Source organism: Platalea leucorodia, assembly GCF_965183815.1.
Source record: "Platalea leucorodia genome assembly, chromosome: 5".
NCBI classification, from domain to species: Eukaryota; Metazoa; Chordata; class Aves; order Pelecaniformes; family Threskiornithidae; genus Platalea; species Platalea leucorodia.
The window spans coordinates 1,790,563-1,804,497 of record NC_138827.1 but is presented as its reverse complement, the minus strand read 5'-3'; the positions used below and the strand labels follow the sequence as shown (position 1 = coordinate 1,804,497).

Here is a 13,935-nt window from a genome sequence, read left to right as displayed (position 1 = left end):
GGAAGGACACGCCACGGGTGCTCCAGCTTCCAGGCAAACCAGACTGAGAAACAAGCTTTCTAACACAAGACTAATTTTTCCCAACGACCCAAGACTTTTTCAGCAACCTCCCCTCCGCGTCTACCTCTGAGTTATCATACAAGGCTATTTGCTCACGGTTTTTGCAGCTTTATAGGAAACATATTCTCAAGAGGCTACAAGGACCTGGATTTCACTGGCAGCCTTTTAGAGCTTCTGTCCCGGGTAGTAAGAGGAGCACAAACTTACCCAAGGGACTCAGGGGTCTCCAACAGATTCCTTTTGGTATTTCATATGAAAAACCAAAGTATATTTAGTGACTGTAATCAAAACAGCTTAATCTGTAGCATCCTCGCTGTCTTGGGATAGGTACTTCTCTTTTTATTCTTTTTGTATAGCTTCTCCCAGCTGCAAGGCTTGAAATGGAAAGCACCATCTCAGCTAGTTGGAAGAAGAGTGCGGAGATAGCCAGCCGCATGCTACCTGCGACGACGTATTGCTGAACGCCGAGCACTCCCTGGAACGCCGGAGAGGACATACTGGACATATTTCAATAAAGGCCCGCAGCGTCACTTGGAAATTAGATACACATGATGCAAGATTGTACGTGGTTAGCAATGAGCGGGGTAGAGATCCGAGATGAACACAAGGTCTGGAAAATAAAATGGAAACGCTGCTCACAAGGGGTTTGCTTTCTGGGTTATGATTGCGGTTGCTGGGTTCAGCGTCTCTGAGACAAATACCCGGCCTGGGTCTGGTTTTCCCTCCCTCTTATTTTGGCAGCTGGTAGCAAGGTGCATTGAGGAGTCGCAGGAAAACGAGGTGCGCTCTGGCTTTTACACAGAATTGTTACGATTACTTAAATCTCCTTTGTGGGGGTACAAAGCATGTGGATCCTTTATAGCCTAAACTCAAGGCTTAGGAAAAATCATGGCCCTCACCAGTATCTACTGTACTCAAGGATATCGCTGCGCTGCTGAAACAGTAACTGTGTGGTGGAACTTCACAGTCACAGAAATAACCAGTCTGAAATTTTGGTTAAACTTAATTAAGTTAAGGGTAAGTGAAATCTTTTGAATGCATGCCCCAGAATATAAATTAAAGGACTTATTTTAAAAGGAAACATAATTCTTTGGACCACTCACAAGGAATATTCCCAGGAAGGAGATACTTTCAAAAAAATATTAATCTTGGGATACCCTGTGGTCAACAGCTTGGTCCCCAGTGCTCTCTGGTTCGGTGCAATGACAGTAAATACTGGTGCTACTTGTGGGTTTAGCCCCATGGCTTTGTTCTCATCTCATGCGTGATGCAGACAGGGCAAAGCTGCAAGAAGACAGGTAGGAGGTGCACAGAGCAAAATCCAGTCTCACCAGTTTGGTCTACCCTGTCTCGGGAAAAACATCTCCAGTTCCCCTGGGGTTCGTATGGCAGATACCAATCCGCTCCCAGCAGCGTGTCTTCAAGAGCATTTGGCCGGAGGTGGCATCCTAGGGAGATGTCTCCAGCCCCTGCTCGCCACGCTTGCCAGGGAACAGGGCAAACAAGATTTTGGGAAGCAGCAGGCCTTCAGCTGTGCTGTGGCATTACATATGCCCAACGGCACCTGAGGAACCTGGTAGAAAAGGGACAAGTTATGGGGAAAACGGAACTATTTAGGCCAAACTTTAATCTGGTGGAAGTCAACAGGAGTCAAACCACGAGTATTGAACCCCACCTCCCCGCGCGCGGGAAGGGCACAGCCCGGTCCTGGCCCAGCAGGGATCAGTTACGTGGTCTGAAAGAGAACACGCTTGATGCTGCTTCCACAAAGTGATTTATATTTATATTTATTTATTTATATTTATATTTTAATATTTTTATATATATATTTTAATATTTTATTTATATTTATATTTTAATGTCCCAAGAAAAAAGTACCACAGCGGGCGAGGGCTTGGATCAGACAAGCCCCACAAAGCACAAACATTGTGCAGTTGATGCTAACGCGTGGCAAAGGGCGGCAACAGCGAGATGCTGACCCAGGGCCGCTGTATTCTGTGTATCCTGAGCTGCCTGCTGGCAACAGAGCTGTGAAGACATGAACCTTTTAAAAAGCCCAGACAGTCCTGTGCTCTCAGCTTACTGGCAACCTCTTTGCAAAAGAAATCCTCCAGGTTCCTTTCAGCCACTGGAGATCCTTCCATCGAGCAAGGATCAAGCACTGGGTGCTTTCCACAGCAGTCATATTTAACTTAACCTGTTTCCATTATTTTCTTTGAATTTATCACGTTCCTTTTCCCTTTGCTTCAAGCACAGAAAACTTTCTGTTCTCTATTAATAGCGTTGTTACTAACTGCTACCTTTTCAGAGCAATGCTGAAAGCTAAGATAGGACGCGTAGTTGTGCTCCCGGAGCTGACGTTGATTGCAGTGACCCAGAATAACAAACCTGTGTCACGCTTGGCTCCCAGGCAAGGGGAGTTCGGCAGAACTCAGCAGGTCACGGGGTGACGTCTCCTCGCAGAGCTACCACGGGGCAAAAAGGGAGACGCACGAGGGAACGAACAGCGCAGAGAGAGAAGTCACAGAACGCGTCGTTTAAACAGGATGCGTTTTTATTTACGCAGGGTCTGTCTAGCACGCTTGCAAAAAAGCTGAGTTCTGTCTTCATTTGCAACGTTATAGCTTGCTTGTAAGGTTATGGAGACGTGCTGCTGTCGCAACGCGCTCTATCTGTCTAAGGCAGTCCCAGTACGAGCGGACAGAAATGAGGAGGAGGAGGAGTATTTCTGATAAAAATGAGTCCTGCCTGCTATCAGATCTTCCTGAGTGGATAAGCTGGAAAATGGCAAGTGTTTTATGAGCCACCAGGGAAAATGCAAACAGTCCCCGTAAATGGACATAACAGACCACATCCAACACGTTGCATGTGTATAAACTCATAAAGATGCCTTTAAAGAGCATCGGCGCGGTCAGCTGTTGACCTGGAAGCTTTAGGGGTTAAATATCACCGCTGCAATGGTTTCATTTCGTATTTCTCTTATGCAAAGCAGACATTCGGTTCCTAACTGCTGGTGAGTCAGAGGTTGGGAGATCTATTTCCCTAACGAAATAAAACTAAATAAAATATGACTGTCTAGCTATTTGAACAGCTGCAGAGAAAGGGAAGGTTGGGCAGGTAGCCACCTAGGCATTATCTGGAAAAGGGAATGTAGCAGAGAGCCATTAGCAGACTGTTTATCTCCAGTCTGATGGGTAAGGTAACTGAATCTGCTGTAAATGGGCTGGACTGGAGCTCATTAGATCTCCAGTTTCGTCTCTGCCAGTGATCTCCGCCATCGCACTGTGTGACCTTGGGCAGCACACCTCATCTCAGTTTTGCACCAGAAAAAATGGGAGCGATGGCGTCAGCTTCTCTGAGTGCCACGGGGAAGGCAAAGCCCCGGGGACCCATAGGGCACGGGGCGCAACCTTCGGGCACAAAAGGATCCGGCGAATGCTGAGGCATGATGTGCTGCTGATCTCTGTTTTCCGTTAAAAAAGCCTCAATACTTTAACTTTTGCTGGCTCTCAAAGCAACAGACCCAACTTTTGCTTAGCTTTTGTGAAACAGAGCTAGGCTAAGTGCTGAAAGGTTTCTCTACAGAGACGTAGAGGTAGCAGAGGTGAGAGCTAGCCCTGGCCACTGCTGTGGAGTGGCCTGGCATGTCTGGTCCCAGCGCCGGAGGCTGCAGAGCCTCCACGGTCTCCCAGCTCCACCCAGTGACACGGGCTGGACCGAAGCCCAGTTCTAGAGAGTGGAAATACACTTCTACGCCGCTTTAAATATGGCTCTAAAAACCCGGGGAACTTTGCTGCTGAATTTTTAAAGAGACTCTTTAATGTTTAAACAATGCTGATTTTCTAAGAGTTGTTGAACACGTGTGAAAGAGGGCTGGAAAGCACCTCAGTGTGACGATGCAGAAAGGGCTGGGCTGGCTGCGTGATGCTGCCGTTCCGCGACACCGTGATCTTTCTCCTGCGTAGGGTTGAGTCTACCCCAGCACCTCCAAGTGCTCCAACACCTCCAGCTACAGCATTGCCACAGACATCTTCTGCAGCTCCTTCAGAGATCAGCTCTTTTGGTGATAAGGTAAACAGGAATAACAATCCCGTGAACAATCCCTACAAGTTTTTTTCTGCACGCGATGCACCGGCTCACTTGAATTTCTGTTGAGTTTTTCAAATTGCCACCCACAGATGAGGCGTGAAAGTTGAGAGGAAGAGAGAGTTTGCAGTGAAAAGCCCTTGGTAATGGGGAAGCGGAGGCTGAATGGTATCTGCAGACCAGACGTCCTTCCTGGCAGACGTTCTCCTTTCTAGCTGCGGAGCCTCGCAGGAGTTCCTGGGCTGGGCTACTACGGGGTGAGAACTTCTTTCTGAGCAGCTCCCACGAGACATACTGAGGGCTGAATGCCAGCCCCGGAGGCAAGCACCCAGTTCTTGTAGGTGGAAGGACAGCAAAAGACCTCGTGGCCCTTGGGAACGCCAGGAGAGAGTTGGCTCTGTGTCAGGGGAAAAGGTAGCCTACCGATGCTGGAAAATGCCCAGGCGACCTCTTGGCAGCAGGAGAAAATATACGTTGGAAAACGGGAATTATAGCTAGGGCTGCCCAGCAGAGGAAAGGATGGGATGTTACTTGCCAAAATCTTGAGCAGCTTTTATGCCTAGAAAAAAAGGAAAACTGCTGCTATTAGGTCACGGAGTAGTAATGGGCTGCTGTAAGTTTTGTAGCAAGAGGGTGGAAACAGTATTTTATTTTTATTTCTGTTTTCTCTGAGGAAATTTAACAGTGAGCGAGGAACGGGAGAGAAATACCATTTCTCTGTAAAAAAAAAGTTGCATTCTGAATGGGAAAAGACAGCATTTATTTATAAAGTGAACGTAGATGTTGCAGGCCTTGGGTAACTTTGTGGCTTTCGATGCCTGGCTGTTCTGCGGAGGCCTCTAGGAAAAGCTGCCTGCTCTGACTCTGCAGGCTGCAGCCTTGAGGGCTTTGACGTTTGACGGCTCTGTGGGTTCGATGTTTACAGAGCCGTGTCAGGCTGGTCTCCTCGGTCTGAGATAGCCGAACATTTCAGGAAATATTGCTGATCAGAAATAGGGCCGCAGCTTCCTGAAATGCCTGCCCAGATAAGGGGACGCTTACTACAGCCAGAAGTGATAAGGAGACAGGAAAAGAAAAAGCAGCAGTAAATGCGATTGCGATGTTTTTCAATAACATCATGCAAAGTGGCAGCTGGGCCCTAGGGAGATCTTGAAAGGAGGCTTTGAAGATGCAAAAGGCTCCCGGGCCGGTCTCCCACATCCCCTTCTCCTCCACCACTTCTTGGTGCCACATGCTGCTCCTGCCCCGGGACCGCGCGCCCGCTCAGCAGCTCTCTTCCACCCCACAGGGGCTGCAGCGTCGGCGTCTTTTCCTCCCGTAGAGCCACGTCCTCAAGGACCCTCACCAGACGGTGACAACTATCCGCTACAGCCTCACGGTGTGACGAACCGGGTCCGCTCTCACCACGCGCTCCGAAGCACGGGCAAGTGCAGTCTCCCCAAGGTTCATGAAACAGCGTACAGATTTTCAGAGGCGGCGGGAGAAAAAAAGGCTGAGAGGTGAGAACGCACCCCAGCATCCTCCTCAGCGCCACTTAGCTGGATGATCGCCTTTTACCCTGTCGGGAGAATTCAGATATGATAATGTTTGCCCAAAGTCTGAGTTTGTAACTTTGTAATAAGTCCTGTAATAAATCAAACCTCCGTACAGTGCAATGATAGAGTTCAAGGGCTAAAGTGAGGAGGCATCTCAGTTCATGAAGCCCTGATCTGCCCTGTGATGAGCGGGGTGGGGTCTTGTTTGGCTCTGCCTCCTCCAGCCCAGACCCTGAGCGGGTTCCTGCCCAGGTGGCCAAGAGGGCCAGTGGCATCCTGGCTTGTGTCAGGAATGGTGTGGCCAGCAGGAGCAGGGAGGTGATGGTGCCCCTGCGCTGGGCACTGGTGAGGCCGCCCCTCGAATGCTGTGCTCAGCGCTGGGCCCCGCACCCCAAGGCGGCCATGGAGGGGCTGGAGTGTGGCCAGAGCAGGGCAGCGAGGCTGGGGCAGGGGCTGGAGCACAAGGCTGGGGAGGAGCGGCTGGGGGAGCTGGGGGGGCTCAGCCTGGAGAAGAGGAGGCTGAGGGGAGCCCTCCTCGCTCTCTGCAACGGCCTGAAAGGAGGCTGGAGCCGGGGGGGTCGGTCTCTGCTCCCCAGGAACAAGCGATGGGACGAGAGGGAACGGCCTCAAGCTGCGCCAGGGCAGGGTTGGGTTGGGTATTGGGAAAAACTTCTTCCCCCAAAGGGCTGTCAGGGCCTGGCCCAGGCTGCCCAGGGCAGGGGCTGAGTCCCCATCCCTGGGGGGATTTAAAAGCCGGGGAGATGTGGTGCTGAGGGACATGGGTTAGTGGTGGGCTTGGCAGTGCTGGGTTAACGGTTGGACTCGATGATCTTAAGGGTCTTGTCCAACCTAAACGATTCGGTGCTTCTGTGACTCCTCCTCCTCAAGGGCAGGTGCCAGCCCGGGAAGCCCGGCCCGCAGGCCAGGAACGCGCTCATCTCCACGCACACCCCCTCTTTCAAGGCAGATAACAGCCGCAAGCGAAAGCCTTCCACCGATTACGAGCCACCCCGTGCTCCTGCCCGGGGACCGGTCCCGCTTTACCGCGGCCGCGCCTCAGCGCTGCGCGGCGACATGGCGGCGGGCGGCGCACGTGCGCGGGGGCGGGGCCACCCCGGTCCCGCCCCCCCCCTCCCCCGCAGCACAATGGACAGCGCTTTGCGGCGCCGCGCGGGGCGGGGCGGGGCCGGCGGCGGGGCGGGGCCGGCGCGCGCGGCGGTTGAAGCGGCGCGTGGAGCCTGGCGGCGCGGCGCAGCGCTAACGGGGCCGGCAGCGGGGCCGCCGCGCTCGGTATGGGCCCGGCCGGGCTCCGCCGTGCCCGCGGTGAGGAGGCGGGGAGGGCGGGAGGGAGGCGGCCGCGCTGGGCTCCCCCTCCTGCGGGGGTCCTCGGGGAGGGGGGGGGGGCTGAGGGGCGGCCGTTATCCGTGCCTCGCTGCCTGCCCGCGCCCGTCGTGCGGAGCCGGGGGAGGCGGCACCGGTGCGCGGGGGCGCCGGGGGCCGTTGTCCGTGCAGCGAGCGGGGTCTGAGAGGGACGTTTTAGTCATAAACCTGCGGGGCTTAGCGGGGGAGCGGGTGGGAAGCCGAGCGGCAGGCTGCCTGAGCATCGCGGCAGCTTTACTGCAAAAAAAAAAAAACCCAACCGGTTTTAAAGTTTGCTGATTTCTGTCCTGCTTAGAAGAAGTTGGGCAAACGCTGGATCTCCTCTCGCCAAAGGCTGGCGGTGGCCCGCTCCGGAGCGGGCTCGCCCGCAGCGTGGAGGAGCCGATCGCAGAATGGCTTGGGTTGGACAAGACGGCGAAGAGCAGCGCGTCCAGCCCTTCGCCCCGCGGCGAGCGGGCTCCCCTTGCTGCCGGCGTCACCCCTGCCGCCCGCGCCGCTCCTAGGAGCGGTGCTGTCTTTAATTTAAAAAACAAAACCCAAAAACCCCTGTCCCTGAGGTATCTGTAAACTCGAAGGCTGACCCTGGTAAGTTGCTGCTAAAGGTATTGATGTATTTGGGTCAGCTTCTCTATAAAACCCCACTGGCTTTAGGGCAGGGTTAAACCAAGCATGTGCTGTTCTTGGGTCACTTGGCTTAACTCCTCCAAGTAGGAAAATCGGCTTGCGGACAGCGAGAAGGGGGTTGTGCTGATGGCACTGCTTGTCTAATTGGGCTAACAAGCGTGCAGCAGACGGACAGCATACCTGTGCTCGGAGAAAAGGTGGCTGCGAACTTTACTCGGGGCAAGCTGAAACGGTTTTGTGCTGGTGCTTTGTTACACTGTCAAGGGACCTGGTGACCGGACCCGCTCTTGTTTTACACGTTAAGCTAAAGCATGGCTCTGTTCTTAAATTGGACTTGAGTATTGAACGACTGACTGGAGTGTTGATGGATAAAATGGCACAGTGTGACTTCCCGTGGAGCAGCAGGGTGAGGGATGAGGAGCTTTCCTTTAAGAAAGCTTATCTACTGCTGCAGGGTGGCAAATACCGGGGATTTAGTATGTGGCTGTGTGTAAGAGGTCAGCGGTCGTTCTTTGGTGAGAAAATTAACTTGTGAGGTGAAGGTGTGGAAGTATTAGGCGTGAAGCTGATTTTGGTACATACATGGAAGAAACTGCTCGCTTTACAAGGCTTTGAGAGCAGAATGCTGTATGCTGTTCCTTTTTCTTCTTCCCCTCTCGGCCAAAGAGACTGTTCCTTTTTGTGCTGTAAAGACTGTGTGAATGTTGTTGTTTGAATGTTTGTGTTGCTCGTCTTTGATTTATAATCCGCAGCAGGACTCCAGGCAGCTCTGCAAGGTGTGCAGCCGTGGCCAGGCTCCGCAGCAGCGTGCTGGCTTGCAGCCCTCCGCGCTGCTTCACCCCTGCACCATAGGTGTTTCTCGGGGGTAGGATGAAGTCCTGCCTGAGAAGATGTCTGCTTCTAAAAGACAGTAAAAGCTTATGCTGGCACCGTTCTGCTTTGAGCCTTCCTTATATCAAGCTGCGAAAGACTTGCTCTCGAGTTCTTATGTGAAAGAGCTGTCATAAATATCCTACAGCTTGGTACCATCTTGTTATTATGTGTGTAAAGCATCGGCTGCTGTGTCAACGTCTCCCTAAGTGTCAGGCGTTTCAGGCAGAGGAAATGTCACACACCTTCCTCTCCGCCTTCCTCCAGAAGCGGGGAGAAAAGACTCCAGCCCCGCAGAGTCCCCCGTTTTCTAACTGGAAATATCGACTTAGCTGGGTGCCGAGCTGGCTTTCACATGTTGTAACAGTATTTGAGGAAGTCTGGAATTCTGCTATTTTCAGCAGTTCTTTGTCAAAAACAGAACAACAACAAAAAATTGCTCGGTTGTTCTCTTCCAGCTGAAAAGAAGCCACCACAGGTGGGAGAAGTTAATAAAGTCACTTGCTGCCGAGTTCCGCCGTCCAAGAGGCAGCTCTAATGTGGAAAGAGCTGAATGAGTTTGTACTGGCCTGGATGAGAAGCAGGGGTTGGGGGCTTTGGTTCAGGGCTTTGTGTGTATTTAATATATAAACTCAATTTTTGATTTCCAACCATCTGGCTGTATTCTGTCAAGGAAGCCTCTGCTGCAAATAGGAGAATAAAAGTTAAGCATATGGAAAATCCCTCAGGTGCATAGTGGATGATTCTAAATAAAACTGAAATCTATCACTGCCTCTCTTCCCCTTGCTGTGTGTGTAGTGATGTGTGTTCCTCATGGGAGCCCTCACGGTCTTCAAGCTCGGCTAATACGTAGCGGTAGCTTTGCGTGCTACGCCACTTCTTGTTAAGAATTTGCCATTTCTCTGAAATGCTACCAAAGTAGGGAAATGTTCATCAGGGGTTCATATCCTTCCCTTTCATGTCCCCTTCCATGCCCTCCTTCCCCCGGTACAGTGCCAGCTGGTGTATCTGAAGCTTATAATGAACTCTCTGCCTTCTAGGGTTTGGTTCATCTGTGAATTGCTGCATGGGTTGTAGCGGAACGGGGTCCGCGGGCCAGCTGGCCTCTGCAGGGAGCCGCAGGCTGTTGAGTCTCCGTGCTGTCGGCGCTGCTGTCAGCGTGTCACGGGATGCTTTGTGAAACGTGGTAGCTGCCGCTGTTTTCTGTGTTGAGGTGTGCGATAATTGAAACGCTTTTAGTATCGAATTGGGATGGTTAAAGCGATTATTAGCTAGGTGTGTTGCTTCAATGCATTGATGGCTCCAGCCTCGCTGATTTTTTACAGACTGCACTGGGCTTGGCCAGCTGAACTCATGCTCTTCCCCGGTGTTACCCAAGGAGTGGCTACAGGTCTGCCTCTAGCTGGGGATCGGGGTTTCTAAGGGACCAAGCTGCAGTTTAGTGAGTCACCGCTGTGCAGCTGAGCTGCGTTCCCTAATATGTGCTCTTAGCCAGACGTAAATACGAAGTAGAGCAGGTAGCCTGGGCCACTGTAGAGGCTGAAGTGGTGCGATGGATGTTGAAGGAGCAGACGTATTCTGTAGTTGTGTAGCTTCGTTCTGGTTTTCTTTACAAGGTGGTTGAACATATCTGTTTGTAGTTTGAGTGGAATACATGAGATGACTTTAAAAACACGTCTGTTTTAAACACGTCTGTTCTAAAGCCCTATGAGGATGCACATCTTCAGCTAATATGGCCCAGACGCCCAGTGCTAACACCTGAAAATATTGCACCGCTATCGGTACTCGTCATCCATCTGTATCTGTGCGCACTGAGTAGCTACCTTTCACTGCCTTTTCTGACTTTTTTTCCCCCCCAGGAGTTATAGCTGGAGTCTGTCTTGCTTTGAGAAGCAGAATGACTGTCTCGCAGCTCGGTTTTGAGGAGAGGGCGTAGAAGGTCTGCCGCTCTCCTTTCCCCAAGGTAGGAAAGGTTTCTAAGGCAGGTGTGAGTTATCGGCTTTCTTCCACAGCTTCCCGTGGGTATAACAGTCACAGCCTCTTTTTCTCAAGCTTCCCCCAACTCGACAGCTATGGGGCAGTAAGCCTGGGGCAATCAGGTATTGCAGCTGCTAGAGATCTGTCCGAGCAGCGTGGTTAAGGCTGTTGAACCACAGCTCGTGCCATCCCGTTGTTCCGTTGCTGGGCCGTGGGCGATTCTAGACTGGTCTGTCCTGAGACTCCCTCCCGCGGAGGTCCCCGACCCCCTCCTACAGAGGTGCAGGAATTCCGGGTTTAGCAGGCGAGGTCGGAAGGGGGAACAAGATCACAGCTAAATACGTTTGACGAGGCTTCTCTTGCTATATTTGCGCTTACTCGGAAGGTTCCCGCGCGGCCTAGGTGTCGCGCTTACATAAGCATATTACAGCGTTGCGTTACAAGGTGCCCCGTGCCTCTTGGCTCGGGTATCCGATACGTGATAGCAGCCCGGGCTTCCCGGCTGTTCGCTTGCCCCTGCTCCGCTCGCTTCAGTTGGAGTTGGATGCTCTGCTGATGCATTCTCTCTGCGTTGACTGGTTCTGCGTGGGCTGGGTTTTAGTACCAGTAAGGCTCCTGGAGACCCAGCAAGTCCTCAACGTTGCTTCTTGGGTTACTCTGCAGAGTAACTGTCTGATTGCGAGACCCTTCTACAAACCCTCCCAGTTCTCAGGTACTCAAAACTTTTTAGAGTCGTTTTCCCCTTTCCCTTGCTTAGATTTTACTGTGTAGTGGTATTTTGCAGCAGTCTTTCTGAGGGAGAATCTATTGCCGTTTGCCTTTTAATTCCCACTTCACCTTCATTTTTGGGCTTAAAATGTCAGGGATAAGTTGTCTTAATGCTCTGACTGTTGAGTTCTGTGCCTCGCTGCGTCATGTTGCCGAGGGCTGTGTCTGCTCAGCAGCGGAATTTGAGTGGGGTGGGATCAGCCCAGTGTCTCAAACCAGCCGTCCGGTCTTTTGTGCGTCTGATGTTTGTAGGTGGCATTAATGGGAGCGATAGAAAGGAACCTAAAGGAATTGCAGAAGGCAGCCTAATAACCTTTTTTTAATGGTTTATGTGCTTCCTTGAGATGCTGGTTACTGATGCGTATTTGAGGGTTAAAACCCCAGCGAGAGAGTCTGAGGGAGGAATCCTGATGAGAACAGTGAGAGGTGGCTGGGAGAAATGAAACGCTGAGAACGGAATTGTTTCCATTGCCTGCAGTTCTTTCCTTAGTTCAGCTGGAAGCAGTGGGCATCCAGTCAGTGGGATGTGATTGCTAGCTTAGTGTCAGGCCTGTTCTTTAAGCCTGCTGTTTCCTTTTCCTTTCTTTTAGTGGGTTAAAACAGCTGAATGCTACTTTGTGCACAAAAGCATTTAAAACACCAAGATATGGGAAGCTGTGGAAGCTTTCGACAAGGGGGATTTTGCGTAAATAACAAATGTGATGCAGAAAAGGGGGATGGGGGAAGAATCGCCATTTAAGCTTTGCAAGGCTCCAAAGGCAGGCTCCTTCTTCAGAGTACAATTGATTCTGGCTTTGCATCTCTGTTTTGTGCTTTAATTATCGTGACTTTTGTTGGAGCTCGAAGTTGAATTTGCTGCAGCAGTGTGGGGAAGCAGCAAAGGACGCTATTGCGTGCTGGACACAGCACTGGACCGGGACTGCAGAGACCTGCCTTTTGTTCTGCCTCTGCCACTGGCTTCCTAAGCGATGCTGGGCGAGATATTCTACCTAATATGTCTCCTCTCTATTTGTGAGAAAGAGTTACGGCTTCTAGTAAGCTCTGTTTGTGAAAACCGCTAGAATGTATTGTGGTGGTTGGTGTAAGGGATCTAAAATTTTCCAATTTCTTTCTGTTACAGGTGTGTAGTAAAAATGGTGCAGAAATACCAGTCCCCAGTTCGAGTCTACAAATATCCTTTTGAGCTCGTCATGGCAGTGAGTAATACTCAGCACTTTTACTTCTCCAGCTGCTAAGGGCTGCAACCTCAGGCCAGTGGGAGGTGGGGGACCGCGGTTTTGGCTAGCGTGCCTTTGTGGCAACCTTACGGGTACATTGCGGGAACAGAGGTTTAGCTCTCGTTATCTTTTTGTCCTTTCTTCAGTTTTCCGTGAAAAATAAGAATCAGCATCTCAGTATTTTTAAGAGAGGCAGTTTAGTCATTAGAGGGGAAAAAACCCCAACAAACCCCAACCTTCTGTAATTCCTTTCACAAGGAAGGAAAAAATGGTGACGTTCAGGTAGGCAGGGTCAGTTTGTGGCCAGACACCGCCTTTGCCTTATCACCAAATGCCATTCAGTTTAGAATCTCCCTAGATCTGATCCCAGTCAGTATTGTAGGATGTATGTGTCTAAAACTTGATGCTAAAGCATACCCAGCTTTTTGATTTGGCTAAAAGCCAGAAGTCTGGAAAAATTCTTCCGTATTGTTCTTCCCTGTTTACCCTGTGCTTGAAATGTTTGGAGATCTCTCTCCAAATTTTGTGATTTCCCCCAGGGGCTTGAGGGCTGTGCTTGAAGGTCGTTTGCTGGTGACGCAGAAAGCTAGCGTGGCTGTGGCAGCTTCCTTCCGTAGAGTTTAAAGACATTTGTGATATTCTGGACGTTGTCACCGCTCTTCAAGGTGCGACTCAAATATCCTGAAAGGTTTGCTGTTTGCATTTCAAGGGCAGCACTGAGCATTTGGGCATTTATCCGAGATGCTTGCTTATAGACTCTTGCAAGGCTTTGTTTTGTAATCCGTTGCGGATTTCGGTCTACTGTAGGGATCCCCGAGACTTAGTATTTGCCACTTTTAGTCTACTGCTTTCTTCATTTTCTCCCTTCCCTGCTGAACAAGGACACCAGGTTTTTTTGTCTGTTAGGGATCAGGAATGGAGATGGAAAGCTATAGCCATTTCAGGTAGCTGAAATCATTCCCGTGAATGGAAGGGAGAGCCTGACGTAGTACACTGCATGCCGCTTACCTTTTCTGGATTCCTGGGAAATAAGTGCCGTAAGATTTGTTTTATCCAAAACGATCTCCAGTCTTCTGTTCCTGTCGTTAGAACTGGGGTAGAGATTCTTCGGCCCTAAATGGGAATAAAGGACCCCAAAGGTAGGAGCAGTTCCTCAGCAGGTGCCATTCACTCTGATGCTCTCTAATGATCAAAATAAACACTTTCTTTTTGACGGTTGGGCTCCCCTCCGCCACTTCCCACCCTCCCTCTTTTTCTCTTTCCAGTCTTACCCAAATTTGCTGTGGCTGTTTAACAGCACGCCGCTGGCTTAGCTGTTAAGTGCCCCAGCCAGCCTGGGGCCGATGTTTGTGCTAGCGAAGCTTCTCTGGCCGCGTTCTTTGCTCTCTCAGTGCATCCTGTATTAGAATCAGACACCA

At 51.0% G+C, this 13,935-nt stretch overlaps 1 protein-coding gene across 2 annotated transcripts in view; it reads left to right on the top strand.

The window, feature by feature from the left end:
- The first annotated feature begins 5,567 nt into the window (after positions 1 to 5,567).
- The window catches only part of SEC14L5 (SEC14 like lipid binding 5), a 44,350-nt gene continuing 35,982 nt past the window's right edge, over positions 5,568 to 13,935 (top strand). The window contains exons 1-2 of one of the 2 annotated variants that reach the window (XM_082313870.1): positions 5,568 to 5,645; positions 12,421 to 12,496. In XM_082313870.1, coding sequence (XP_082169996.1) covers positions 12,434 to 12,496 — 63 coding nt within the window. In that variant the 5' untranslated portion in view covers positions 5,568 to 5,645; positions 12,421 to 12,433. Of the gene's footprint in view, positions 5,646 to 6,881; positions 7,005 to 12,420; positions 12,497 to 13,935 lie in introns of those variants that run through there. The other variant, XM_082313869.1, reaches the window with a different exon arrangement.